Source organism: Aricia agestis, chromosome 3, assembly GCF_905147365.1.
Source record: "Aricia agestis chromosome 3, ilAriAges1.1, whole genome shotgun sequence".
Taxonomy (NCBI): Eukaryota; Metazoa; Arthropoda; class Insecta; order Lepidoptera; family Lycaenidae; genus Aricia; species Aricia agestis.
Window position 1 is genome coordinate 12,696,420 of NC_056408.1, and position 26,830 is coordinate 12,723,249.

At 35.2% G+C, this 26,830-nt stretch overlaps 2 protein-coding genes across 38 annotated transcripts in view; both read left to right on the forward strand.

Moving 5' to 3' along the window:
* Positions 1 to 26,830, forward strand: part of LOC121725403 (protein tramtrack, beta isoform-like) — a 554,986-nt gene that overhangs the window by 94,687 nt on the left and 433,469 nt on the right. The window contains exon 5 of one of the 37 annotated variants that reach the window (XM_042112328.1): positions 14,001 to 14,401. The exons of 35 other annotated variants lie outside the window; for them this stretch is intronic. In XM_042112328.1, the coding sequence (XP_041968262.1) occupies positions 14,001 to 14,386 (386 nt within the window). In that variant the 3' untranslated portion in view covers positions 14,387 to 14,401. Of the gene's footprint in view, positions 1 to 10,640; positions 10,910 to 14,000; positions 14,402 to 26,830 lie in introns of those variants that run through there. One more of the 37 variants, XM_042112354.1, reaches the window with a different exon arrangement.
* Positions 11,508 to 12,360, forward strand: LOC121725426. Its single transcript, XM_042112410.1, has 2 exons — positions 11,508 to 11,597; positions 12,045 to 12,360. The coding sequence occupies exons 1-2, from the start codon at positions 11,552 to 11,554 to the stop codon at positions 12,278 to 12,280; spliced, it is 282 nt and encodes a 93-aa protein (XP_041968344.1). The 5' UTR covers positions 11,508 to 11,551; the 3' UTR covers positions 12,281 to 12,360.

Below are 26,830 nucleotides of genomic sequence, written 5' to 3' on the forward strand. Positions count from 1 at the left end.
GAATGGTCATTTCTCTTTCTTTGACATCGAGCTGGCCTTGCACCAGTGTTCGAACGACTGACCCAGGCCGACCGAACCAGGACTCTTCTAGAAGAAACTGGTGCTCCTTGCCATAAACTCTGTGCCATGCCATGCCATACAGACTGACATTAATTCAGAAGCTGTCCATCTGTCGTCGATTAAAGTCAATAAATTTACAAGTTTCAAGGATGAAAGGATACGCTACAATTCGGAATGGAGTCGCTACAATAATAATTCGCAAGTACAAAAAAGTTCATGGCTAAGACTACCTGTCCTTATAGTAACATTTTATTAGAATGTGCTATGGTCCCAAGGGCCATATGTATATTCTGAGTGTAAGAAAAAAAGTGATAATATTTTATTAGAATTATTCATAGAATTCACTGTAAAGGTAGCAGCGCTAAAAGAGTAACTTTTTTAAACTGTTATATTGCATAGCTAAATTCAAGACTCTGGGGCGCTTTTTCAGTGCTACTTCTCTTACACTGACCTCTATACATTATTCAAGGGTGACGGGACACATACTTACCCTAAAGTATTATTACCATGTATAATATTTTGGATGCCTCTTAAGTGCAATTTGAATAAGTTCAAATTACAATACTTATCTTCATAAATAATATAAAAAGGGAATATTTCCTGTTCTGTTTGCACACGAAGCCGCGAATTAAATTAGTTGAAAAATGTGCATCAGTGGATATTATAATATTTTGTAAGGCTTTTGCTAATTGCCGCCTTTTGCCATACCTCTAGCCTAGCCTGCATTTAGATTTTATATATTATGCTTGCTTTGTAGATTTAATTGTATTTTTATTACGATTATTATAAAATAATGTTTATTAGAATTTTAGGCATAATGTTGTTACAATGTAACCAAAAATTTTGGTTGTGTGTAGGTTGTGGAGAGTGCTATATAAGATGACAATAAATTTTGGCCATATAAGTAATTAATTATGTATAATAATAATTACATAAAATCATTTGAAATGTACTTAATTATAATACCTATATTATGTAGTAAAGTGTTCCTAATTTTGTTTGTTATAACTTCTTGCTTATAATATTGTAAGTATGATCAGTGCAATACTTAGTTTAAACATAGGTTGTCTTGCTTAAGAAATTATTTTGTTCAAAATATAAAAATCTACCTCAATTGAGTTTAAACACTTTATATTATTTATTTTTTATAATACAATTTAGACGTATGTTTATTAATGCCTTATTATGCTTTTATAATAGATGAATTTTGTTACTTAATAAACGATGTTTTATTTTACGAGAGTCCACGTATTTTACGTTCGGAGTCCACTAGAAACCACTTTTCGGACGTAAGATATTGCCATGCACTGTGGTGGATCTAGATTGTATACCAAGTGTTACTTTCAGAGAACGGAGTTTTGATACCGGGAAGGAAAAAACATCTGCTGTTGCTAGACCACTACACGTACAACCAGATCAACTACAGCAGGCACTGGGTCTGCTCCTCCAAGCACCAGGGCTGCCCCGCCAGGGTCCGCCGGGACGAGTACGGCCTCGTCAAGAGAATAAGCACCCAGCATACCCACCCACCACCTAGAGTCATATTCAGGAACGGCACCTATTTAAAAGTTAGCAATTAGTAAAAAACAGGCCCAATCCCCTACCCTATTCCCTTCTCTTCCCATCCCTACCCTCCCCTATTACCATGTTCCCTCTTAAAAAGCCGGCAACGCACCTGCACCTCTTCTTATGCTGCGAGTGTCCATGGGCGACGGAAGTTGCTTTCCATCAGGTGACCTGTTTGCTCGTTTGCCCCCTTATTTCACAAAAATAAAAAATAAACTTATACAGACGGACAGACAGCGAAGTCTTAGTAGTAGGGTCATTTTTGCCCTTTGGGTACGGAACCCCAAAAACTATGACCCGATTACGTAAAAATTTAACATTTGGAAAAATTTGCCTGTCATCCACCATTCGGAACATATTCTAGACTCTAGCCACATGGGCACATACAAAGAGTGCTAAATTCATTACCCTTCCTTTTCGACTTTCCCGTAGTCGGGTAAAAAATTAGTTCGCGACAACATCGAAGCTACCGTTCAACTAAAGAAATTAATAATTATGTAAGTGACTTAATAATAAGGAAACAAGAATAATAATATTATGAAATTATTATGAAATAATTTAATAAATCTTCGTACTTATTTTGTGTCATAAGAGTAATTGAATAAATGTTATATAAACCATATCAAATGTTACGATGGTCCCTAAGTTAAGTATCGAATCTACAAAATTGTATTTTTTAAAACTGTTTTGAGCTCTTTTTGAAGGATGTTTTAATGCAACTTAAAAATTAAGAAAAATCCTCAGTTTTCCAGGATTTAGAGACGTATATTATCGAAACGTTATGAAACGAAAGTTAATATTCGCGAGCTTATAGTATGAAAGTTGGTACGATTCTTTGTATAGAGAAAACATCCTTTTCGTATAAATTAAATTATTATCTAAGTACAACTAATACTTCTTCTTCTTCTCTTCATCTTACGTGTGTATACTTACCTACCCATGTACTATTTTTAGAGTCACCGCTAGCTGCGAGCTATGCCCTTAATAAATCCGATTGGAATAAATTAAATGAGCTGTCGGATGACGAACTTTCCTCGGATAGAAATTTAGCGCCAGGTGAACTCAAAAACATCGAAGAAAGTCCAGAGCAATCGGAATGTGATTCTCCATGTGGCAGTGTAGGAAACAAAAGGAAGCACACTACTAAAACTAATCCCGAAAAAAAAAGATCAAGTTGCCCCGAAAAGTGGATTGATATCAAAAGAAAGTACTTATTAAACTCTGGCCAACAATACAAAAGTCGAAATGGAATGATTCAAATTAAAAAAGAACTGCGCCCTGTTTGTTCATCATCATGCAAAATGAAATGTTCTGAAAAATTAGATACAGACACTCGACAAAACATTTTGAAGAAGTTTTGGGAAATTGCGGATCATTCCAGGCAATGGGAATTCATCAATAACTTTACAGAAAAAAATAATAAAAAACGAATAACGACAGAAGGACCATCTAGAAGACAATTCACGACCAAGTATTTTTTACCAGTACCTGCAGATAATAATACATTAATTTCTCGACAACAGGTTTGTCTGAAAACATTTTTAAATACCTTATGTATTACTGATCAATTTGTTCGCACTGCTTATAGTAAATTGAGCCCAGAAGGGATTACGTTAATGGATTAAAGGGGTAAACAGTCCAATCATCAAAAATACTGCAATGGTTAAGAGTGTTTGTGATCATATAGCTTGTTTCCAACCTGTAGAATCACATTACACACGAGAAGATACCACTAAGATCTAAGTTGTACTTAGATAATAATTTTAATAGGAATAATATGTTTTTTCTATACAAAGAATGGGATCAACTTTCAAACTATGGCAATCGATTGCAAACCCTTCGTCAGTACAGAGACATCATTATTGTTAACATGATTGTTGGGTTTTTATTCCTAAGGCCCACTTGCGCCAGACTGGGTTAACACGCTTAACTCTGAGTTAAAGTATACTTCGAATGGGCATTGTCCAAAAAAAATCACATGTACTTTTTATATTTTTTTTCGTTAAAATAGGGTATTTTAAGAATATAAATTAAATAATTTTGAAATTCATTGGCTAGTTTTTTCTCAATAAATTTTTAAAGTTTCGCTCTGACGTCATCATCGGCGGCTAATTGACCTCTGTAATGTTTTAAATTTCCTTTCAATCTTATTTATAATGGCTGGTTTGTCAAATGCAAGTTCTCATTATGTGAAAGCTAATACGAGAAGCTTACCAAAAGTTCGAAACATAATGTTGGTCGAATTTATTGCTAATTTAACGCCATTGAAGGTCAAACTAAGGTTAAACATATTTGTTGAAAAATATAAGTAACTAATGGGTATTTTTTTCTTTTATATACAGAAAAACGATCACTGACCTTATTCCTCGAAATGTTTTTGTAATGAGCAAAATTTAAAAAAAATGGACAATCCCCATTTAAATTGACATCATATCTTGCACCACCAAGAGTTAGGAGTTAACCTCGAGTTATTTTTTTAAATTTTTAACCCACCGATGTCGGAGGGTTGAATCAACTAACTCTGGGTTAGTAATATCAAAACTGAGATTTTTCGGTTATGACTTAATATGTACTTTGTTGTGTTCAGTAATAGGTACCGGTTTTATTTTGTGTTTAACCATGATATATGATCAGTGGTTGTTATCTGATGATGATGAAGAAATTATCGAACACATTAGTTCGGACTCGTATTACAGAAGGATTGTAGAACGGAACGATCTGTTAAGGGTCCCGTATGTACTCACGAAGAGACAAAGATTTCCATCGAAGATTTCGCCTAAAAAAAGAAACTGTTCTCTTTTTATTACTTAAATAAAATTGAAAATAATTGCAATATACAAATGAGCATAAAAAGTAAATCCCTACCAAAGTTTAATAATTAGTGCGTCTTTAGTGAACTCCTTTATAAATAGGCAGACTAGATAAACATTGGACACAAGTGTTTATTTCCAATTTTTATCATTTTCCGCTTAATTTATTTGCACAAAATATCACAATTCACAACATAATGCGCACGGACGTAAAAAAAATGCGACATAGAACCACGTGTCATTTCAAATCTGACATAAGGATATTTAAAGTACTGCGGAGCGAGAGAGAGCAGTACACTTAAATTATTCAGCATTCGCTCTATCATATTTGGCGGGATGTAAAAAGAATGAATGAACATGACATAAGCCCGGGTTAGTTGACTCTGGGATAAATTCTTCTGGTGCAATATGTAGTATGAGTTAAAAATTAAAAACGTTAACACTGAGTTATTAAGCCCTGAGTTATTTATTTAACTCAAAGTTTTGGGGCAAGTGGGCCTAAGATATATTATAAGCACTTACCACATAAAGTGTCATAGTTATTCTCACAATACGTCTCCGACAGCAGAGCAATAGTCACCAAGACTCAGAATAATACAATAGCTATAGAGATAAAAGATAATGACAAAGAGCAATCAATAAAATCACCTGACATTGTTATGTATTTGCTACATTTTACTTTAAAAAAAATTGTTTACATTGAGTCGTTGGTTTTATAAACGTAAACTGTCCGTGTTTAACTTCACCGTTTTAAAAGCTTTAAAAGAAGGTACACGCTACATTTGGACGGAATACACCGGTAAAAGGAGAGCTATTAAGTTGCTGTTTGACTCATTTTGTGACTGCAAAGATGCTAAGAAATTATTTTTTTGGTCCGATAATTGTGCGGGCCAAAATAGAAGTAGAGTCGTATATTCGTTTACCATTTGTAATCATATTTTTGTTAAAAAGGTAGTGATTTTGATTTATTATTTTTTTATTAAATAACAATATATAGATTTTAATTTCTTTTTATTGGATTGTAAATAGTATGTTTTATTTGTTATTTAAGCCATTTTCAAAAAAAAACTGTACAAACAAAAGGAGTACATGTCCGAATATCATCAATATTTTTACGGACTCAGTGTTACGTATTTTTCACTTTGTGCAATTTTTTCTATTTAAATATGAACTTTCACTTATGACTTAATTATGAAATTATAGTATTTTGCATACATTTTTTTGTTTTAACAATGTTACTAATTAAATAAATTTATTTTTTATTATTTATTCAGAACAGTAAGTATTATTCTACCCGGTCCTTTAGCAATAAAATAATATATTTTAAATTTGTCCGAGATTATTAACATGTAAGTCACTCAGAGTATATTATCACGGTCGATTTCGTAGCTATTTGTACCATTCCTACCACTCGAAGATAGTCTTTCATATCTGGCAACACTTTGCTCCATGCTGTTCCCATCAAATCTCCGCCATTTAATTTTAGTGTCAGTTTATTTGTTGTCACGAAACGTCGCTGCAATTTGTACGAAAACAAATACATTGAATCAAAACAGTGCATTTCCGGACAAAGTAAAATGAGTATTATTTTTAATTATTTTCATAGCGTTAGCCTTTTTATACAAGTTATTATATAAATATTATATATCTTATAATATAGATATTTAGATATGCATCATATCTATATTATAAGTTATTCTGATATTGTTGCTTATTGAAGTTATTTTTTAAATATAAAAAAATGCTAATAAACATGTGAGTTACATTTCGTGATGCATAATATGACGACGTGACATCCACCTGTAAAGTTAAGATAATTATGTTTACATGCCTGAAAATTTTAACAGCAGTTTTGATTTATAATCATTATTACTACCCGTGGCCCGCATTGGACGGTACCGCCGCAAAAGCTGTCTCGCAATTTTTAAATAATATGTAATACATATTTCTTTTTTTATTATTAATTTATATCATATGCTGTAAAGGGTCATATACTTAGATCTATATTAAATTAACAATGTATTTAAAGTGTTTAATTGAATAAGGATTAATGCCGTATTGGTTATCGCTTCGAAAATTAGCCATTATTTGTCGTTAAATGTAAATGACAAAAATCTGTTATTGTGGGATATCCATACGAGACAGACATATACCATCCCGGAGTTTCCTGTAGACCTTTTCATTGTGTACAATACTTAGTACATTATATTGATAAATCTCGTAGGGTTCAGCCTGCGTTTGCAATGTAAGCGAAAAAAGATGTAATTATTTACGACATCACATTAGAAACCCCAACAATAACATAACAGTATTTCTCTAATGTTATTATACTTAAAAACTCTATCTACTAAAGAAAACCGCTTCAAAATCCGTTGCGTAGTTTTAAGATTAAAGGGCACAAAGGGACATGAGGGAAAAAAGGGACTTTGTTTTATAATATTATGTATAGAATATAGATATAGATAGAAGCCGGCGGCGTCTGGTGTTATCTTCATACAAGACGTTTCACTAGTAAATAAATCCAACATTTACGGAAAAATATAATTTTGATATTTATTTAAAAAACAGTTTGATACCTTATTTCCTTTACGGTATAAACGTGTATTAGTCGAAAGTTTCGTATAAAAATGACACTGGACTGGACTGACCCCTTTATTATATTGGTAAGGATTGCTAAATAGCGCATTTAGCTACGTAATACTATGTCGATTATTGTAATATTTCTTTTTATTTCTTATAGCTGTCGATTTGGTTTACTTATCATTATAACTACATACATCCGACTATACTTTATGAGCACTAATTATTATTGTTAGTCAGGGAGCCCTAGAACACATTTTTTTATTACTAACAAGCAAATTTTTTGTGAGTAGCTTCATTTTGATAAGACAAACAACTTTTTTATTCGCGAAAAATCTTGAAAGTGGTAGGTAATAGAGATAGAAAGGATTTCATACTTTGATTTGATTGTCCTAAAATATGAATTGTTCTATTTGTAGGACAATATTACTCTTAAATTAAATAACTATTAACCTTTGTAGGTTAATAGTTATTTAATATACAAATATCAGCTGATTAGGGTTCCGTTTTAGGGTGCAGTAGTCAACCAAGTTTTGTTGATTACAGAACCCCAAAACGGAACCCTAAACAGCTGATTTTTGCTATGTGTTAATTTCAGGAAAAAAGGCGATGAGCGCAGCTGAACGTCAACGTAAGCACAGAGAAAAACTTAAAAGCCAAGAACCTGAAAAATACGAAGAGAAAAAAAGAAAAAATGCAGAATATATGAGAAATAAAAGAAAACTTATCGGTCAGTTATCGGCAACGGAAACAAATAAAAGAAGAAAGCAATGGCGGGAAGCAAAAGCAAAAAGAAAGAATAAAAATGTGAGAAGATAGAAAAAGAAACACGTAAAGCGCCACCGAAAACCGGTTTTGAAAGGAGATAATATAGGACAATGCAAAGTTAACAAAGATGAATGAAGTATTTAATAAATCGAATCGCGAAAATAGCACATTAAAAAAGAGTGTATCGACAAAAAATGAGATAGCCAGACTAAATCTAATTCAAGTTCCTCCAGTCCAATCTAAAGTTTCATCAGAGATGACTGGTATATCAATGTCAAACTTCTACTTCGCTCTGAATACTACAATTAACAACCCTAGAAAGGTGTAGGAGTTTGGACCAATAACTGACATTTTTTTTTATTTTGAATATACTTGGTTGCCATATTATTCACCTAATGCTACTGCTCCACCTGCGTTAGCGTTAACGTTAACTTGATGCCAAACTGCGTGTCGCATTGCGCGTTGTCTACATTAATTAGGCATTAACGTTCCAAAGGTATGGTTCCACAGAAATAAATTTTCTGTGTATGGTTCTAACTGAAGCAATTCTAAAAATTCCAACAAATGCAAATGAGCCATTTTTTTTAATGGCTCATTTGCATTTGTTTTTTATCGTAGTAGGTAAGATATATTAAATACTTTCTGAGTAATATTTTTTTCCACTTTAATTTAACTAACAAATTGTATTTGTTTACAATATATAGATAAAAAAACACGTGATTTCAGATTTTTGCAATAATTACAGTAGGTGACAGAGCCTGATTAAGTTATAGTTATATTTAGACATTTTTAAATTTTATATACTTTAATAAAGATGTTTTATATAATTTGTGTTGTAGTTATTGTTATTTTTACAAAATAATGGTGAGTACAAGCAATCTACGCGGTAATTAATCGCAACTGTCATTTTCAATAAAATATACCTAACGTAATCCAAAGTTCAATATCGAAATATGCCGATCCGATAATTTATTGTAATATGTGGTTCACTGTAAATAATCGAAAGTGCCAGTTTCGTCTATCAATTTCCTCGTAAAATAGTCATAATTTTATTTTTTTGCTTTCTCGTAATAATTTGTAAGGCCAACTGTTTATGCTAATTTTTATTTTAAATATTTAATCACCCGTGACAAAATTATGCAAACAATAAACTTTAAATCGCTCCTCTGTAAAGTGGCGCTTTTCACTTTCGATTCTTTAGAGCCCTTACAGAGTTACAGATGAACGGCACGTGTCGGCGGCACGCGGCGGCGACAGTCGACGGCAGACGACGGCACTTGTTGGCGGCAGTCGACGGCAGTTCGAATCAGCTGGTTAGGGTTCCGTTTTAGGGTGCAGTAGTCAACCAAGTTTTGTTTATTACAGAACCCTAAAACGGAACCCTAACCAGCTGATTTTTCGTATATTTGTAGGTTAACAGTTATTTAATTTAAGAGTAATATTGTCCTACAAATAGATATACAAATACAATCCATATTTTAGGACCATCAAATCAAAGTATGAAATCCTTTCTATCTCTGTTAGCTACCACTTTCAAGATTTTTCACAAATAAAAAAGTTGTTTGTCTTATCAAAATGAAACTCACAAAAAATTTGCTTGTAATAAAAAAAATGTTCTAGGGCTCCCTCACTATGTGTTAGTTATAGAAAAAAAGGCGATGAGCGCAGCTGAACGTCAACGTAAGCACAGAGAAAAACTTAAAAGCCAAGAACCCGAAAAATACGAAGAGAAAAAAAGAAAACATGCTGAATATATGAAAAATAAAAGAAAAGTTATCGGTCAGTTATCGGCAACGGAACAAAATAAAAGAAGAAAGCAATGGCGAGAATCAAAAGCAAAAGCAAGAAGAAAGAATAAAAAATGTGAGAAGATAGAAAATTAAGCACGTAAAGCGCCGCCAAAATTAACAAAGATGAATGAAGTTATTAATAAACTAGCTTTTGCCCGCGGCTTCGCTCGCGTGGAATTCGAAAATCGCGTAAAATACGAATATTCTTGCAAATCTTCTTTGGAAACATGATGTTTTTCCAAGACCAAAAGTAGCCTATGTTACTCTCCATCCTTTCAACTAAGTCTAAACCAAAAATCAAGTTGATTGGTTGCTTCGTTAGGTTGCAAAGAAAGGACAAACAAACACTTTCGCATCTATACATAATATAACAAAACTGTAGAAATGACAATTCTGTACAAAGAAGAAGAATTAAAACTCAATACTAACGACGCAACACGTTTTTGCTTGGCAACATTACCAGGAGGGTAGAGGGGGGGGGGGGGGGGTTTGGGGGCTCAAGTAGTAATCCAATGACACTCGAATAGAGAGGTGGGGGGAAAAAAATTTATACACCAGATGTTAAGTTGGAAGAAGACAAATATATCTGCGGAAACCGCATTCAAATCGGATCAGTAGTTTTCGTGTGATGCTGGAACAAACATACAGACAGACAGACAGACAAAAAACTAACCACAGTTTTGGCTTCTATAGCGATGTAGTGACAGTCCCTGCTTATTATTTTTTGAATCTTTATGCCAGTTTCGATACATAAACAAAGTTTAGTTACGAAGTATACTATCGTCTATCAATTTCCTCGTAAAATTGTCATAATTTTAATTTTTTGCTTCCTCGTAATAATTTGTAAGGCCAACTGTTTATGCTAATTTTTATAAATATTTAATCACCCGTGACAAAATTATGCAAACAATAAACTTTAAATCGCTCCCTTGTAAAGTAGCGCTTTTCACTTTCGATTCTAAACCTAGGCACCATCGATTTGTCATTTACGATTAATAATTATTGGAGTTTTTGATTATACATAATATATTATTTAAATTGTTACTACGTAAGTTACACATTTCAGATGACGGTATGTTGATACCGGGGAGGAAGAAGTATCTTCTGTTGCTAGACCAGTACACGTTCTATCAGATCAACTACAGCAACCACTGGGTCTGCTCCTCCAAGTCCCAGGGCTGCCCGGCTAGGGTGCGGCGTGATGGTTGTGGCCGCGTAAAGAGAATAAGCAACCAGCATACACATCCGCCTCCTAGACTGATGTTCGCTAACGGGACATACCTCAAATATCAAATAAAGAGATTGAATATATTACCATAGAAATATAGTCATAGGCGGACCTATTTGGTCGGATTATGATCTCAAGCTCAGCCGACGGATCACTAATAAATTTAACTTGATATAACTCGACCAAATAACGTAAGTCTCTTAATTGCCTATAAATCAATCTCTCTGATTGTATATCTTTTTTGGTTCATATAGTGTATGAAGATATAGGTTTTAACAAGTTTAAGGTCAAATTACATTGGAGTACATTTTGTTTGTGATATTATATGTTGCACTGTTTTAACTTAAAATATTAGATACGCTATTGTTTTTTAGTTTTAAATTTTATTATTATCATACTAAGCAATAAGCATTTGTCTTAAAGACAGCATTACCTCGCTAGTAATAAGATTAGATTATAGTGTTAGTAGATATAATTTATAGGCTTCGATAGATAGTTCTTTGCCATTTCGTGGTTTGAAGCCTTATTGTAAGTGTCATGTATTAGTAATAGGTACTTCAATTAGTGTAGCTAGTGAAAATTTTCTTAAAATAAGTATGTTAAGGTTTTTAATTTTTCTTTTGTTTTTAAATTTTAAGGTTGTGATGTGATGATAGTCGAACCAGTTTTAAGTAAAGTGATTTTGTTATTATAGCTGTGTTGTTTAATTTTGTTGGTTTATTTTTAGCACCTTTACGAATGTACCAAACATGTCTCGGGCGTCTCAACCGGTGAAAGAAAATAAGGTCTTAAAAGGTATTGCCATGAATTAATGTACTATACACTGTGTGACTATACAGAATTAAGTATGTATTTCAATTAAAGGTTATGTATAGTGTAATTGGCAAATAGATGAAAATGGCTTTTTGATAAAATATATCTTAACACAACTATTTTTCTACGTATCCAAGGTTTTCATAATGAATTCATTTAACTGTTAGCCCGGGTGCGCACTAGCAGCCAGGCCGCGGCGGCCATCAAAAGTATGGTGTGGCCGCTTGTCAGCGTGCGGCCAGGTGCGCGTGGTCTATGGCGGTTTCATACTAAGGTATCTATCTCGATGGCCGCCGCGACCTGGCCGCTGCGGCTTGGCCGCTAGTGCGCGCCCGGGCTTATTAGTAGTGCATTCGTTTTTCACCCATCGCCTTATAATATTGAGGGTCTTGTTGTTAACTGACTGCGACTAACTCGTTCGTCCTGTAGGTTCGGAGGCCATAATGATACCGACGAAGAGCGGAAAGAAGTTCCTGCTGATGCTGGACGGGTACACGTACTCCCAGATCAACTATAGCCCCCACTGGTTCTGCTCATCCAAGATGGCGGGGTGCGGCGCGCGCGTCCGCCGCGTCAGCGACGGTCAGGTCATGCGCGTCAACACCAACCACACCCATCCGCCACCCAAGTACGTGGTGAAGAATGGGATGTACATCAAGATATAAGCATCTTTAGGTATAAGTGCTTTCTGCAGTGGATGGTATAAACTGTGAGCGAGTGTTCGGCAGACTAACTTCCGCACTCAGAGTGGAACATTAATTACTTAAATGTAATTAATTCAAAATTTTGACATAAGCCCCATACATTATCTGTGAAACTCTTCATTAAATTGAAGGATGTCGAAATTAAATGTCTCTGAGTACGGCGCTTAGACTAGGGTATCAGTCTGGCATCATCAGTTTAGTCCATCAGTCTCAGACTGACGCCAAAATGATGGCCGGAAAGTACTATAATAAAAAAAGATCAGTCCGTCAATCTCACGGTTACACAATCATTCTTTCGTCAGTCTGGGTCAGACTGACGAAAGAATGTTAGACTCAACTGATGCCAGACTGAACGTGTAACCCTTGTCTTACGTTATCATATTTTGTTTCCACTGCCATTAATATGCAAAGGACATTCACTATTCCCAAGGTTTTATTGAATTTAACGAAGTCTGCCGAACATTTGCTCTACGACTATAATCAATCATATTTATTATTATATCAACTTCTCTGTTAATATTGATTTTATATCATGGATTTTAAGCCATAAGGAATCTACTAGAGACGTACTTTAAGCATTAAGATGTACAACATTAATTGTTTTGGAATGCTTTAGATATAAATACAATGGAATTGTATGGAATTTGAAGCTGTAAAGGATCTTACTTAGCGCGCACTGTAAATGATTATTAAATGTGTGTCTACTTTTTTATTGTGTTTTATGATACAATTAAATTGATATTGTGTTTTGATGTTAAACTGAGTTATGACCTAATAATAATATTTTATTATTAGGTCATAACTCAGTTATGAGAGCTTATGAGCATGTCAAATAAAAAATATGAAATAAGTTTTGTTTTATTTTAAAGCACCTGTAATTCAAATTCGCACTCATAGCAATGCCGTAGCGATTTCGTAGCATGAACGTAGCACTCTGAGTGTGTCATAGTTTACTCATAATAATTCTTGATTATCATTTATTACAATTATTGTGTTTACAAAATGATTTTATTCTCATCATCAGATACAGTACCTAAGCGATTATTTTTTTAATTAACAATTGTTAGCGTGTAGCACCACTGTAGTGGTGGCTACGGCGTTGCTACGTAGCATGAACTATGCACTAGACTCTAGAGCAGGGGTCACCAATGATTAGTTTCCCTCGGGGTCCATATTAAGAAATAAAGTGACCTTCGCGGTCCACACATTTAAAAAATAATTTTTAATACAAAGGTAATTACGGAATTTACAAAGGTTATTTACATATCAATGAGAAAAGTGTCAATTTCCGTAGCTAATTATCTCTCTGATGCTTGGAGTGAAATTGGTGCAAGCTATGGAAATGAAATCCTGGAGACATTTAAATCTCTTAGAAAGATGCTTGTGTAAGTGTATACGTAAACAAATTTTTACACACAGGCGTAAAACAATTTCGGTTCCGTTTGACAGCTCGAGATTGTTGCTCTATTCCGCTAGGTATATTAACTTTATGGTCCGAACACAATGGATCGGTGGTCCGGATGCGGACCGCGGTCCGCCATTACATTCCCCTTACTCTTGAATCTGGACTAGTTAATATTAAATCTAGATAAATGTTTTGAGTAAGGTATTATTTTTAGAATAATATTATGTTAAAGTAATTTATGCATGAACACGTAGCTAACAGAGCGTTATCTTCCAGACGTGCAGTTCATACCGACGGAGAAGGGGAAGTACATCCTGGTGCTGAAGGGGTTCACGTACTCGCAGGTGGGGGGGCGGTTTTTTTACTGCTCGTCGAAGCACACGGGGTGTAGGGCGCGGGTGCGGCTGATAGGGGGGAAGCTGGTCGCGTCGGAGGACGGACACAACCACGCGCCGCCGTCGCACGCGCGCTGCGGGAACGGCGCCTTCGTGCAGCTCCGGCCTCCGCACCCCCCGCTCCCCGCCCAGCTGCTGCCCATGCTGCCCTCCCCCCTCGCCTCCCCCCGCGCCGCCTCGCTCGCCCTCCACGCCCTCAACTTCGCCCGTGTCCTGCCCAAAACGGATCTGTGGCTGAGGCCGCCACTCGATGAGAAGAAGGAGTAGAGCCACAGTTTAGCGCTTCACACTCAGTTAGCTATAATGTGCTGAAAAAAAGTGGATAGCACATACATCTTACATCTTTTCATAGAAATCGTGATCCACACGCGGTAGCTCTAATGTATATTGTAATGTTTTCACGGAATGTAATGTATCAACGAAGAAATTGATTCATAGGCAGCTGACGGACCTACGTGATTCGGTCGAGTTATGTCAATTTAATGGTAGTTTTTATCTGTCGGCTGTGCTTGAGATAACGCGATCAAATCACGTAGGTACACTATCTGCAGAGTAGATAGAACTGAGGAGTACCTGGACTTCAAACAAGCGGGCGAATCTACGGGAGTTGGGCGCGAGTACCACTTTCGACATGTTTCATAATGCTGAGAACTCACGGCGCACGTACGGCGCGCACCGGCTGATATTATGACCTACTACGTCAAACGTATAAATTTCGAGATCTCTTCTGAGATGGCCTACTCGTTAGTTCTGTTTACTCTGCTATCTGTCTATGAATCAACTTCTCTGATAGTACATTTAAATTGTACATTAAAGCTGTTGTGCGTGATAATGAATTTAAATAATCGTGAAGTCTACGATTTCGAATGTGTCTTTGTCCGGAATACAGATGTGAATTTGATCCAATGAGTTGGCTGGTACCCATCAAAATTATAGCAGGCTTATATAGAACTGATTTATGTTTTTCCTACATTTTGTTAAGATATTTCGTTTTTAGTGTTATTTTGAATATATTATTTTATTTATTGCTTATCGTTGTCGGTGTAAGTTTTATGCTTCGAGGTGTGACGAGGAAACCTAAAAAGTGGACGTGCTAGTTTAAGTTCATAATTCATTCTTAACGTCTTTTAGAGGCGGTAATCGGTATTACTATAATCCCCGTTGGCTGCAAAATATAAGAGTGGATATTGGCACTTGTTTCACAACAAAATGGCATATCTATATCATACATATTATATTCAATTTCAGTTAATCAATTGAGAGTTCCTTACAATTATCTTGCATCTGAATAATTAAGTCTACCATCTTATTTTGTATTCTGCATCTAAAGATCAGGTCCTTTAGCCAAGACGTTTTCTTTATCGCTCTTTATAGAATCGCCTATCAAAATGTATGAAATTGACATAAGCGTTCGATACAATAAACTCGACTTTCGATTCATGTTATTTCAATTCTGTACATATTGATCAGCGATTCCATAATGATGCGATAAAGAAAACGTCTTGGATAGTGGCTCTGGTGTATTTTATTTCTGCAGATCAGACAAAAGTCTTATTCCTAGGAGATTATAGTTTTATGGAATAGTCCTATAATCAATTTTATCATAGAATTAAATAATTGTTTTATACTCACGAATATCGTAGTTTTAGATCTGAATTTTATTGTAGTGTGAAGCATGACTGTGAACTGCACTCTGCTCTGGTTGTAGTGGAGCTTTTGCTAACCATTAATTGTAAACGAATCAACGAACGCTGGTATATTTAAACCCCTTACTAATAATAATATGCACACTGTATACACAAACGTCATATAAGTAAAATGGTTTGTCCTTGCCTGTTAAGCAATTTTTCTAACTTCACAGACAAGGACAATAAAGTGCATATGGGTCTGTGTACATAGTAAATCTTTATATTAGTAAGGGAAACTAGTATAATGATCTCTAAAGTTTATGTAAATATACGAGAGTATATAGGTGTAGGCTAGACGTTGGTGATATCTAAATACGTAATACGGTGATATTTTTATTATGAGCCTTGTTAATGTTCGATACGGTGATCTATGTAAAGTGACTATATTATTTTTGACGATCGTTTTGTACATAATTATTTTATTGATTTATTATAGACTGCTACTTATATTAAATTTTGCTTAAAGTAAATCGCTGTTTTATTTATTACCCGACGAACCAACGTTTACCGCTGAAAGTATCTCAGGTAAACAATTTTTGTTTTATTCATAAACTTAGGAGGCAAATGAGCTAACGGGTTACCAGATAGAAATAAAAAAAAATCGTGCAGGTTCATTCACCTGACCCTGGTTCTTACTCAATACTCATCCTCATCCTTAGTCAAATTAATTCACTAAAAGACATACAATAATACAATATATTTCAAATATATAATATAACGAAAGATCCTCTAATCCAAATATCTCAAAACTTAGATACGTCAATGCTGCAATCTTTATGAACCTCTTAGTTCATACTGATCGCATTGTACTTAAATTTTAATGAAAATATTAACGCAATTTACATTCATACACGTATATTTGACTGACTATTTATTTGATTATACAAGAAAATTACGACATTACCTTCAATGTCATGTACATCAAATATCTAAATCATTATAATTTGAACATTGAGTAACATCCATCGTGTCTTACTTCCAGAACCGAGGTTCGTCCGCACCACGCAAGGGACCACGATGCTCATCTTCCAGGGTCAGCGCTTCTCCAAGAACTACCAGAACGGCCCCAAGATTTCGTGGAAGTGCAACAAGATGGGCTGCATCGCGCGCATCAGCACCATCGAAAACGAGATCATCTCCCTCAAGAACGCTCACAATCATGATTCACGTCCCAGCTTTTTAGCCGGTCAATAAAATTTCGGCCAAACCAGGGCGTCAGTAACGCGGGTTGCGAGCGGGACAGGAGCGCCTGCAACGCGAAACTGGCGTGCACACCAGCTGCGCGACTACGATGCCAACCCTAGATACATTCCCGCTCTGCCGACGCGAACGACCCGCATTGCGGTCGCGCATTGTACAGCGCCATAAGATTACATGGGCAGCGTTCGTAGACGCTCCCGCTTCGCAGTCGCTTTGGTCAAAGCTTAAGGCCGGCCATAGACGGACCGCATCTCGCAGTCGAGACCGACTGCATTATGCGGTTGCCGCACGGCGATCTGCAGTTTCTATACTAAATTCATATCCGCAATACACTGACCGCTCGAAAAGTTCTTGATCGGTCGGGGCAGTCGCTCTGCGGTCAAGTTTCGCCGTACGGTCGAACAACAAAGGTATATGTATGGTCGACTGCATGATGCGGTCGTATTGCAGTTGTGTGCAACTTTAAGAGGATACACCAGGGGAGAGAGAAATTGAAAATAGGTATTTGAAAATGTATTGCTGTCTCACCAATCTCAAGTCTCCCACCGCAGAGCGCGATAGAGACAACACGACAAAAGTTCTAATAAAAGAACAGAAAATCTTCGATTCGTTGTCCGCTGATTCCTTCTCCAAAACTTAACCGATTTAAGTAATTTTTTCATTAAGAATTAAAGCAAGGCTTGAGCTGTGTTCCTATGTTTTATTTTTTTTGTATATTTTAGTCAGCTTTGTTTTCTGGGTGTTTGAACACAGAGGAAAATCAGGCCATTTTTTTGGGTTTTTGGACGTTCTTATATTTTTTAATAATTAAATTATGAAAAAAAGAAAACATAGGGACATGCTAATAGTGGCCATAGATACTCAGGAAAAAAATCATAACTTTACCGGCATTATCCAGGGAGGAAACAGGGGACAGCGTTTGTATGGAAAAACGGCGCTGTGGAATCCTCTTAACGCGACCGCTCTAGAGCAGTCGCTTCGAACTGGAACATGCGTCTATGGTCTGAAACTGATATAGATGTTATTGGTAGTCTAAATTGTGGAAAGTAGTGTCTGTGCCATATAAAAAACTTAGTAGGTATAATAGGGAATATGACCCAAAGATAGTAAAGGTTGCTACTAGCACAGACAGTAGGTACTACGACCAAAATCCGTCATGTTGCACACGTAAGATAAGTATTTATTGTCCGTGCTGGTGCTGCCGTCTAGCGTGAAAACATTGCAGCAATTACTTTTAATAATTTATATTATGTTTACATTATATAAATTATTAAAAGTAATTTCTTAATAGTAAATCTTGAGCACTGCTTTCTTTGTGTAAATTTAATTTTGATTTCTAGTCAATGAGGGTTGTTGAAATTCTATTTGCCACCAGGTGCCGCGATGTAGCCGTCAGGTCTATTGTGTCAAATAGACATATTATCGTGACACATGACAGCTATATTGTGACACATGACAACTAGGTATATCGTGACATAATATTAAGTGATATGGCAGCAGTTTGACACGATAGACCTGACGCCTACATCGCGGCACCGGTGGCATATAATAGAATATTTTAACAACCCTCATTATAATTTTTGTATTAGTTATATTATTATAATTGTACTGCATTTAACTAAAAATCTCATTTTTAACCCCCGACGAAAAAGAGGGGTGTTATAATACAGTATTCATTTATTACTTCGTATTATCTAGATTCTTCACTAACTTTTTTTTCTTACAAAAAATATTCTTGCATATTTTTAGGGTTCCGTACCTCAAAAGGAAAAAACGGAACCCTTATAGGATCACTTTGTTGTCCGTCTGTCCGTCTGTCAAGACCCTTTTTCTCAGGAACGCGTGGAGGTATGAAGCTGAAATTTATATCAATTGCTCAGGTCTACTGTCCCTTGAAGCTGTGAAAAAATCAAACTTCTAAGCCAACGCAATCAAAAGATACAGCCGTTTATGCCGCAAATTTTCGACACTTGCAAGGGAATCAAAACCTACAGGGTGCTTCCCGTGAACTCAGAATCTTGAAATTTGGTACGAAGCAACGTCTTATAGCATAGATAAAGGAAAAATTACGAAAACCATAAATTTTTAGTTACATCACATAATATATTTTTTTTAAATAATTTTAAACTTACTACCCATTTCCTCATAAACGCGTAGAGGTAATTGAAATTCATACCAAATACTCAGGTCTATAATACCTTTAAGCTGTCGGAACCCTCGGTGCGCGAGTCCGACTCGCACTTGGCCGGTTTTTTTAATTCAAGTTACAGCCAGATCGAATTATTATATCCAGTAAAACATATAACAACGTAATATTATTGAACGTACATAGAAGTTTTGTATTATGGTAACTTAAATATTTTTATACACTTTACAACAAAATATTATTTTATTGAAGAGAATAAGCTGTAAGTACTTATATTTAGTGAACGAAGGAAATAGAACTGCTTAACTTAACTAAAGAGCCAAACTGCTAATATTTGCAATAGGTACACTGAAATTCACCTTACAAACAACTATTTTTTTCTCCGATAAAAAGTAGCCAATATGATACATTGAGACCTACTTCCTTGACTTTGTTGTCGTTAATTTTAAATACACCGATTATATATACATATAAAACGCTATTATACAGTAATTAATTTTAAGTTACACTTAGTGAGACGTCAGTATTATGGTTGTTGTAAGTTAGAAAAAAAAATGTAATTGTGTGGTCTAGTCTGAAAAGTAAAATATAAAGGTCTGCTAAATGTTGTTTTTTTATGAAATAAGGGGGCAAACGAGCAAACGGGTCACCTGATGGCGGCTGATGGACTTCCGTCGCCCATGGACACTCGCAGCATCAGAAGAGCTGCAGGTGCGTTGCCAGCCTTTTAAGAGGGAATAGGGTAATAGAGGAGCATAGGGATAGGAATGGAAGGGAAAAGGGGAGGGTAGGGAAGGGAATAGGGTAGGGGATTGGGCCTCCGGTAAACTCACTCACTCGGCGAAACACAGCGCAAGCGCTGTTTCACGCTGGTTTTCTGTGAGAACTTGGTATTTCTCTGGTCGAGCCGGCCCATTAGTGCCGAAGCATGGCTCTCCCACGTCTAAATTTTTCGTTGTTTTTTATATTTGAAAGAATTATAAATATAAAAGTTTGTTTGTTTGGATGTTTGTACGTCAATCGCGCTTAAACTACTGAATGGATTTTGACGGGTATACTTTTAAGCTGACTTGGGTGATAGGACACTTTTTATCGGAGTGCGGGAAATAGTTATTTCTAAATGCGGGTGCAACTGTGGGAAATAGCTGGTATATTACAACGAATAAATATTAATGGATAAAACATATAATGCTTGCGACCTATTAATTTATTTGGTTTCTGCTACGAAAAATAATCTTTCTCGCCTAGTATAGATTCGTTTTTCTAATAACGAGCTATTGCCCGCAATTGATAGCATATCTTCGTAGCTAATGTAGGAACTTTTGTTTTAGGATCAATGACAGAAGAATGTCTTTTCTTGGAAAAGCCCGAAGGTTCGTTTTCAAGGCCACCCCAAGACACTGACGTGGTTCCGGCTCCAACCGAAGTTATATATACCGTCAGTGATGCTACTGTCTATGACACAAGACCGTCAACATCTGCTTTGCTCACTGACTTTTCAAATAATCTCGTGCCATCAAATAGCTTTCATCGCATGGGAACTGAAGATGTGAGCTCTGAGGAAGATTTTTTACCATCAGATGAAGAGTATGTTCCAAAAAGTAATGAAGACTCTATTGATTGTGAATATGGAAAACGAAGACAGATATATATACCAGATTCAGATAGGTCGTCTATCGATGATCTGAAAAATGTTAGAAATAACGGAACGACACAATCACTGAACAATACTCCCTCAGATATTCGAACAGAGCTATCACATATTCAGCCACAGCTATCACCTCAAATTTCTGTAAAGAAGAGTCGTAAAAGAACTTTAAATAAATTAAAATGGAAATGCAATTTAAGAAAACAAGGCGCAATTACAGGCATATCTTATACTTCTAAGAAAGGAAAAGTTGTTCCAGAAAAGAAGATGAAACCAGCATGTGATTGCAGATTGAAATGTAATGAACGTATAAACGACTCTATTAGACAATTCATTTATCAGAAGTATTACGCGGAAGAGATGACATGGGAATTAAAAAGACAATTTATAATATCTAGAGTATCAGAAGTTAAAACTGCTAGATCCAGACGCTGTGACCCTGACCAACCACCTAAAAGAGAACACACATTAAATTACACATTTTTTATTGATGAAAAAGTTGAGAAGGTTTGCAAAAAATTTTTTTTGAATACCTTGGCTATTTCTGGAACTGTGGTGAGGAACGCAGTAAAAAAATCTACACAAGGATTTGTTCAAGCAGATAGACGAGGAAGACATCCACCGCCTAATAAAACAGCAGATATAGTTAAAGAAACAGTACGTAAACATATTGGCAAGGTACCCAAATATGAGAGCCATTATAGTCGAAACAGAACAGAAATACATTATCTTGGAGGCCACCTAAATATTGATAAATTATATTCTTTGTATTTAGAGTTCTGTGCTGAAGAGAGTATACCGAAAGAGAATATGGCAAAGGCGTGGCTATACAGACATATTTTTAATACAGAGTTTAATCTTGGTTTTAATCCTCCTGCTAATGATACTTATGATGATTGCGATACGTATGTTATCAAATACAAAAATGCCACAGATGAAACTGGAAAAAATAATATTAAAGCTCTACATAATGAACATCTTGAGGAAAGCAGTAGTATACACGTTGAAAGGATTTGATTTGATAGAAAGCCACGGTGCCAAAAAAATGTTGACAGTGGACCTCCAAAAATGTTTAACTACACCTTATTTAACTAATGGACAGTTTCTATTACATAAAGTTGGGGACTTTTAACTTCGCAATAATTATGGATTCAGTACCCAAAGAAAGTTGTTTTTTTATGTGGAATGAGACCATGGCAGGACGAGGCGGAAACGAAATGGCATCAGGAATAGTTATGTTTTTTGAGCAGCTAAACGATAGAGCGCATTACAAGTATGGAGCGACAACTGTGCGGGGAAAATTAAAAATATTTATTCAATGATGGCTTATTTGTGGATATTGTCTTACCACTATATTTTCTTTTTCAAGTTCTTTTTCTGCATTTTGCAAGAGTTTTCAATCGTGACTCTCTGGGACTGGCAACAGTTTGTAAAGAGCTATTCAAGGAACTGCAAAATTAAAGTGGTGAACATGGAAACTACGAATTTCATTGATTTTTCTGCCTTCTGCAATGGGTCATCAGTTCCTTTCGTGCATAGAAAAAATCTATTGTGGGAGAGTCTGTACCATATTCTGCTATTGTATGGATGCAATTCAGAAAAAATGAGATTGGCTCGATGTTCTTCAAGACTTTTCTTGACCAGGAAACATTCGAGGAAGCTAGTTTCATACAAAACATCCGAAGAAATTTTCCGCCAAAAATGCCGCGGCGGCAAATTTCTCCGCATATTAATCCAATGACACATGAAACTGTATGTTTAGTTTAGATTTCAATAAATTCACTCTTAATTAATAACGTAGTTTGTTCCTAAAAAAGAGAATTAAAACTCAATACTAACGACGCGAAACCATTTTGTTATAAGCAACAGAAGGGGGGGGGGGTTTGGGGGGGCCAGGGGCAAAGCCCCCCGCATATTAATCATTCAATTAACAATTCAATCAATTTGATAATAAACAAAATTATCAAATTGATTGAATTGTTCTACAAGATCTGAAAGTTACTTTGTCCACTGAACAAAATTGCTAACTTTCTTAAGATTTCTAAAAATTAAGAAGATACCATACCTTCATTATGGTTATTTAAAAAAACTAAAATTTCCCATGTCAAAAACCAGTAAACCGACTTTGATGAAACTTGCAGTATCCTAAGTTGAACAATACTTTTTTTTAGTAAAAAAACACCTAAATCGGACTTGTAGTTACGGAGATATTATGCGAACACAAATTTAAAACCATACATACACTTTACTACATACTGTGCCAAATTTCAAAAGTGTATACATACTGTATACACTTTTGAAATTTGGCACATTTGTTCAGACTTCAGACGCTGATATAGACTAACATATGAAAACTGGGAATTTCTGGAAAATATATTACACACATACGGGTCGAATTGATAACCTCCTTTTTTAAAATCGGATAAAAAATAAAATGGAACGAATGTTTATTTAAAATGGTTGCACCCGCGAATCGCGATATTTAATTTAAAAACAGGTGAAACTATTTCACTACAACCCGTTCCTTGTAAATAACTTTATTTTTTCGTGAAGCTTAAAAATAACTTATATTTTATAGGATTTATTATAGAACAAGCAATAAAAATAGAAAATATGCAACATGAAGAGACTCCCACGCAGAAGTATAGACGTAAGATTAAAGAAAATTCTCAGCTTTATGAAGAACATCTCCGACGGGAAAGAGCTCGAGATTTCAAACGAAGACAGGAATTAAAAAAGAAAATGGACGCTGATGAAGATTTTAAAATGCTCAATAGATTAAGATCCAAAGAAAGAGTGAGAGCAACTAGGCAGCGGCGTAAAGAAAAAAATCTTAAACAAACATTTAATAAATTAGACTCCTTACACAGTGAGGAAGACTAAGGCAGAAGTAAAACGTAATCTACCAGCTGACTGCTTAATACTTGCTGCTGTATTCTTTTTCATGCTTTGATATTTTACTAATTTGGGGTAACTACATCCGAAAACATGAACATAATTATAAATTTCACTTTTATTTTAAAAATATGTTAAGTATAGTGGGTTCGTAAGATAATATAACGGACAAATTTTATTTTTCCTTACTTTGTATAATCTTTTTCATAATCTTAGTTAAAAATTAAAATAACTGGATTTGTTGCATTGTTTTTAAAACATCAAAAAAACTTTAAGCATATAATATTTTGATGTTTTATTAATGTAAAATTCAATTCAGGTGAAGGTGAAGTTTGGTATTCAATTTCGCGGCACGGCAAGAAAATGCTGTGCTGCGGGGAATACCGGTTTTGTCAGCACATGCTTCGGGACAACGGCAGGCAGTATTGGAGGTGCATCAAGCAGACGAAGGGCTGTCGTGCCAGAGCCATCACGCTAGAGAACACTGTGCTTAAAATAGACAGTGATCACAATCATGAATGATGAAGTTGGCGTTTCAGAATAAAAGATGACATTAAAGCGGACCCTAGACGGCAATGCAGCATGACATTTATTTACGTGACAGCGCTCGTTGTTGCATGACATGTCGATCGCAAAACAATCATGCATGCATGTCTCCGGAAGCATTCACGTGTAATGTAACATTATAGATTCGTCTTTGAGCATTACATTACAATAATATCTCCCTGACATCGTAAGTCAGGGAGGTATTATTGTAACTAGAGATCGCCCAATGGTCGATTTTCGACCTTAGTTTCAACGATATTAGGACTACTACATTATATTTTGTAAAAAATATTGACTTTATCATATGTTTTTTTCGACTTTTGTCTCTGGGACTCAGCTGATCTCAGACTGGCCGTGTAGGCATCGTCTAATAGTATCAGATTCAATAAAAAAAAACTATAAATCCATTTTCAATTTGTCAACTTGCTGTCAACAGACTTCAACCATAAATAAAAGAGTATAATTCGTATGTATAGCCTTGTCACTCAAAAATCTGTCATTTTCTTGAGTGTGCGTATTGTAGTGTGTAATGTTTTATTTGTTAAAAAAATGTATGATTAAAGCATAATTTTAAAATAATATTTAAAGCTCGATGCACTCCTTCACCATATCATAATATTAATACGCGAGGGAAAAACTTTGTAACCCGTTTTACGAAAAATGGGGAAACGCACGTGCATGAAATTTCGCACAGTTATAGTTTATATGGTGAAGGAGTGCATCGAGCTAATATTATTTCGACATTATGCTTTTATCATTTTTTTTACAAATAAAACATTACACACACCACAACCCACACTACGGACAAGCTTATACATACGAATTGTCTCTTGGTTGAAGTCTGTTGTCAAATTGAAAATAGATTTAGTTTTTTTATTGAATCTTATAATATACTGAGACAATTATTACACGGCCAGTCTGTCATCATTTGACTTTATTAATCTGAGACTGTGGCAGGAATTATTTCTAAAAAATAATAAAGTCAATTTTTTGACAATAGAATATCAATAAGAAAGCGTTGGAAACTTATATTTTATTTCTTATCTGAGGTCGAATTTCGACCATTGGGCGATCTCTAGTAAACTATAACTGTGCAAAATGTCATTCACCTACGTTTCCGCATTTATCGTCAAAAGGGGTACAAAGTTTTTCGTTCGCGTACAGTACTACAGTAGTCAACCAAGTTTTGTTGATTACAGAACCCTAAAACGGAACCCTAACCAACAGATTTTTTGTATATTGGTAGTTTAATAGATATTTAATTGTCTTGTTTCCTTGTATTACAAATAAAACAATCCATATTTTAGGACCATCAAGTCAAAGTATGAAATCCTTTCTTTTTCGAAAATAAAAATTTTCTTCGTCTTATTAAAATGTAGCTACTCACAAAAATTTAGCTTGTTAGTCATCACAAAAAAAAATTGTTCTTGGGCTCCCTGACCATATAGATGTAACATTATAGATTCGACTTTGAGCAATCCATAGCAAGTTGACATCACTGTCACGTATTCATTTATGTTACAAGTTGTATCAAGATTTACATTGTATCATTACAAGGTGGTGCGCATTTTAATGATCGGTTCTCCTCCCACAATGTTGTAATGCTCGACTCTGTAACGTTACATTAGAAGCGAATGCTCCCGGTGACCTAAACCTAAACGAAGTGTTGATACTGATTAATCACTGATGAATATAATACTCCTGTTAGTCAAAATAAAAAATGTACATGCTTGCGGGGCAGGACACCCCTGAAAATTAGTAACTCTAACTTGAACTACAAAAATAGGTAATTTTATGGGATGCTCGAAAAGTGTGTACAAATATTATGTGTACTTTATATTGATGTAAATAAAATTGATTTAGTGAATAAACAGAAAATGACATTAAGTAACTTAAAAGTTGAAATTAATAGCTTTAATTACATTTTAATACATTTTTTAAAATTTATTTATACCAGAAAAAAAATATCAAATAAAAATGGTAACTGAATTAAACTTCTCCTTTAATGAACGGTGTAAAGTGCTTTTAGACATAAAGATGTTAAAAATTTACGTAATCAAGCTGATCGCACATTTGTCACAAAATTTGGCGCACGTACGAGGTTTCGTGCATTATTTCATACAGCGAATTCTAAAATGCGGCGCGCTCGGTGTGCCCGTGCTGCCAAATGTGTCATCACCTTTAAACTACATACTTCTCATCATCATCATCCTCATAGTCAAAGTATTCACTAGAAATTTATCGATTGGCTACTTATAATATCATCATTACCATTTTCATTGATCATTAGATTGTTTTCGTTTATTTTAGTGCAGAACAACCTTGTTGGGTCATTTTTGTGGTTATAATAATTATTGTTGTTTACATTATACATCTTTTGTGTACCATTGATGGTGGTAATAAACATGGCTTCGTTAATTGACGGTGAATACCAAATTAGTTTCGGTATCGGCCCAAAAATATATTATAAGATTTTATGTTTTAGATATATTGGTATATATGACTACTCTATTCAGATCGAGTTTGGATGGAAACATCTCGGCATGGCTGCTGCGCTGCGGGAAATACCGGTTCTACTTCCACATGAA

Bases quoted from the DNA above. Each gene is read 5' to 3' on its own strand.
- LOC121725426 (XM_042112410.1), top strand. From the start codon at position 11,552: ATGTCTCGGGCGTCTCAACCGGTGAAAGAAAATAAGGTCTTAAAAG. The intron at 11,598-12,044 runs GTATTGCCATGA...TTCGTCCTGTAG, and splicing joins AGAAAATAAGGTCTTAAAAG to GTTCGGAGGCCATAATGATA.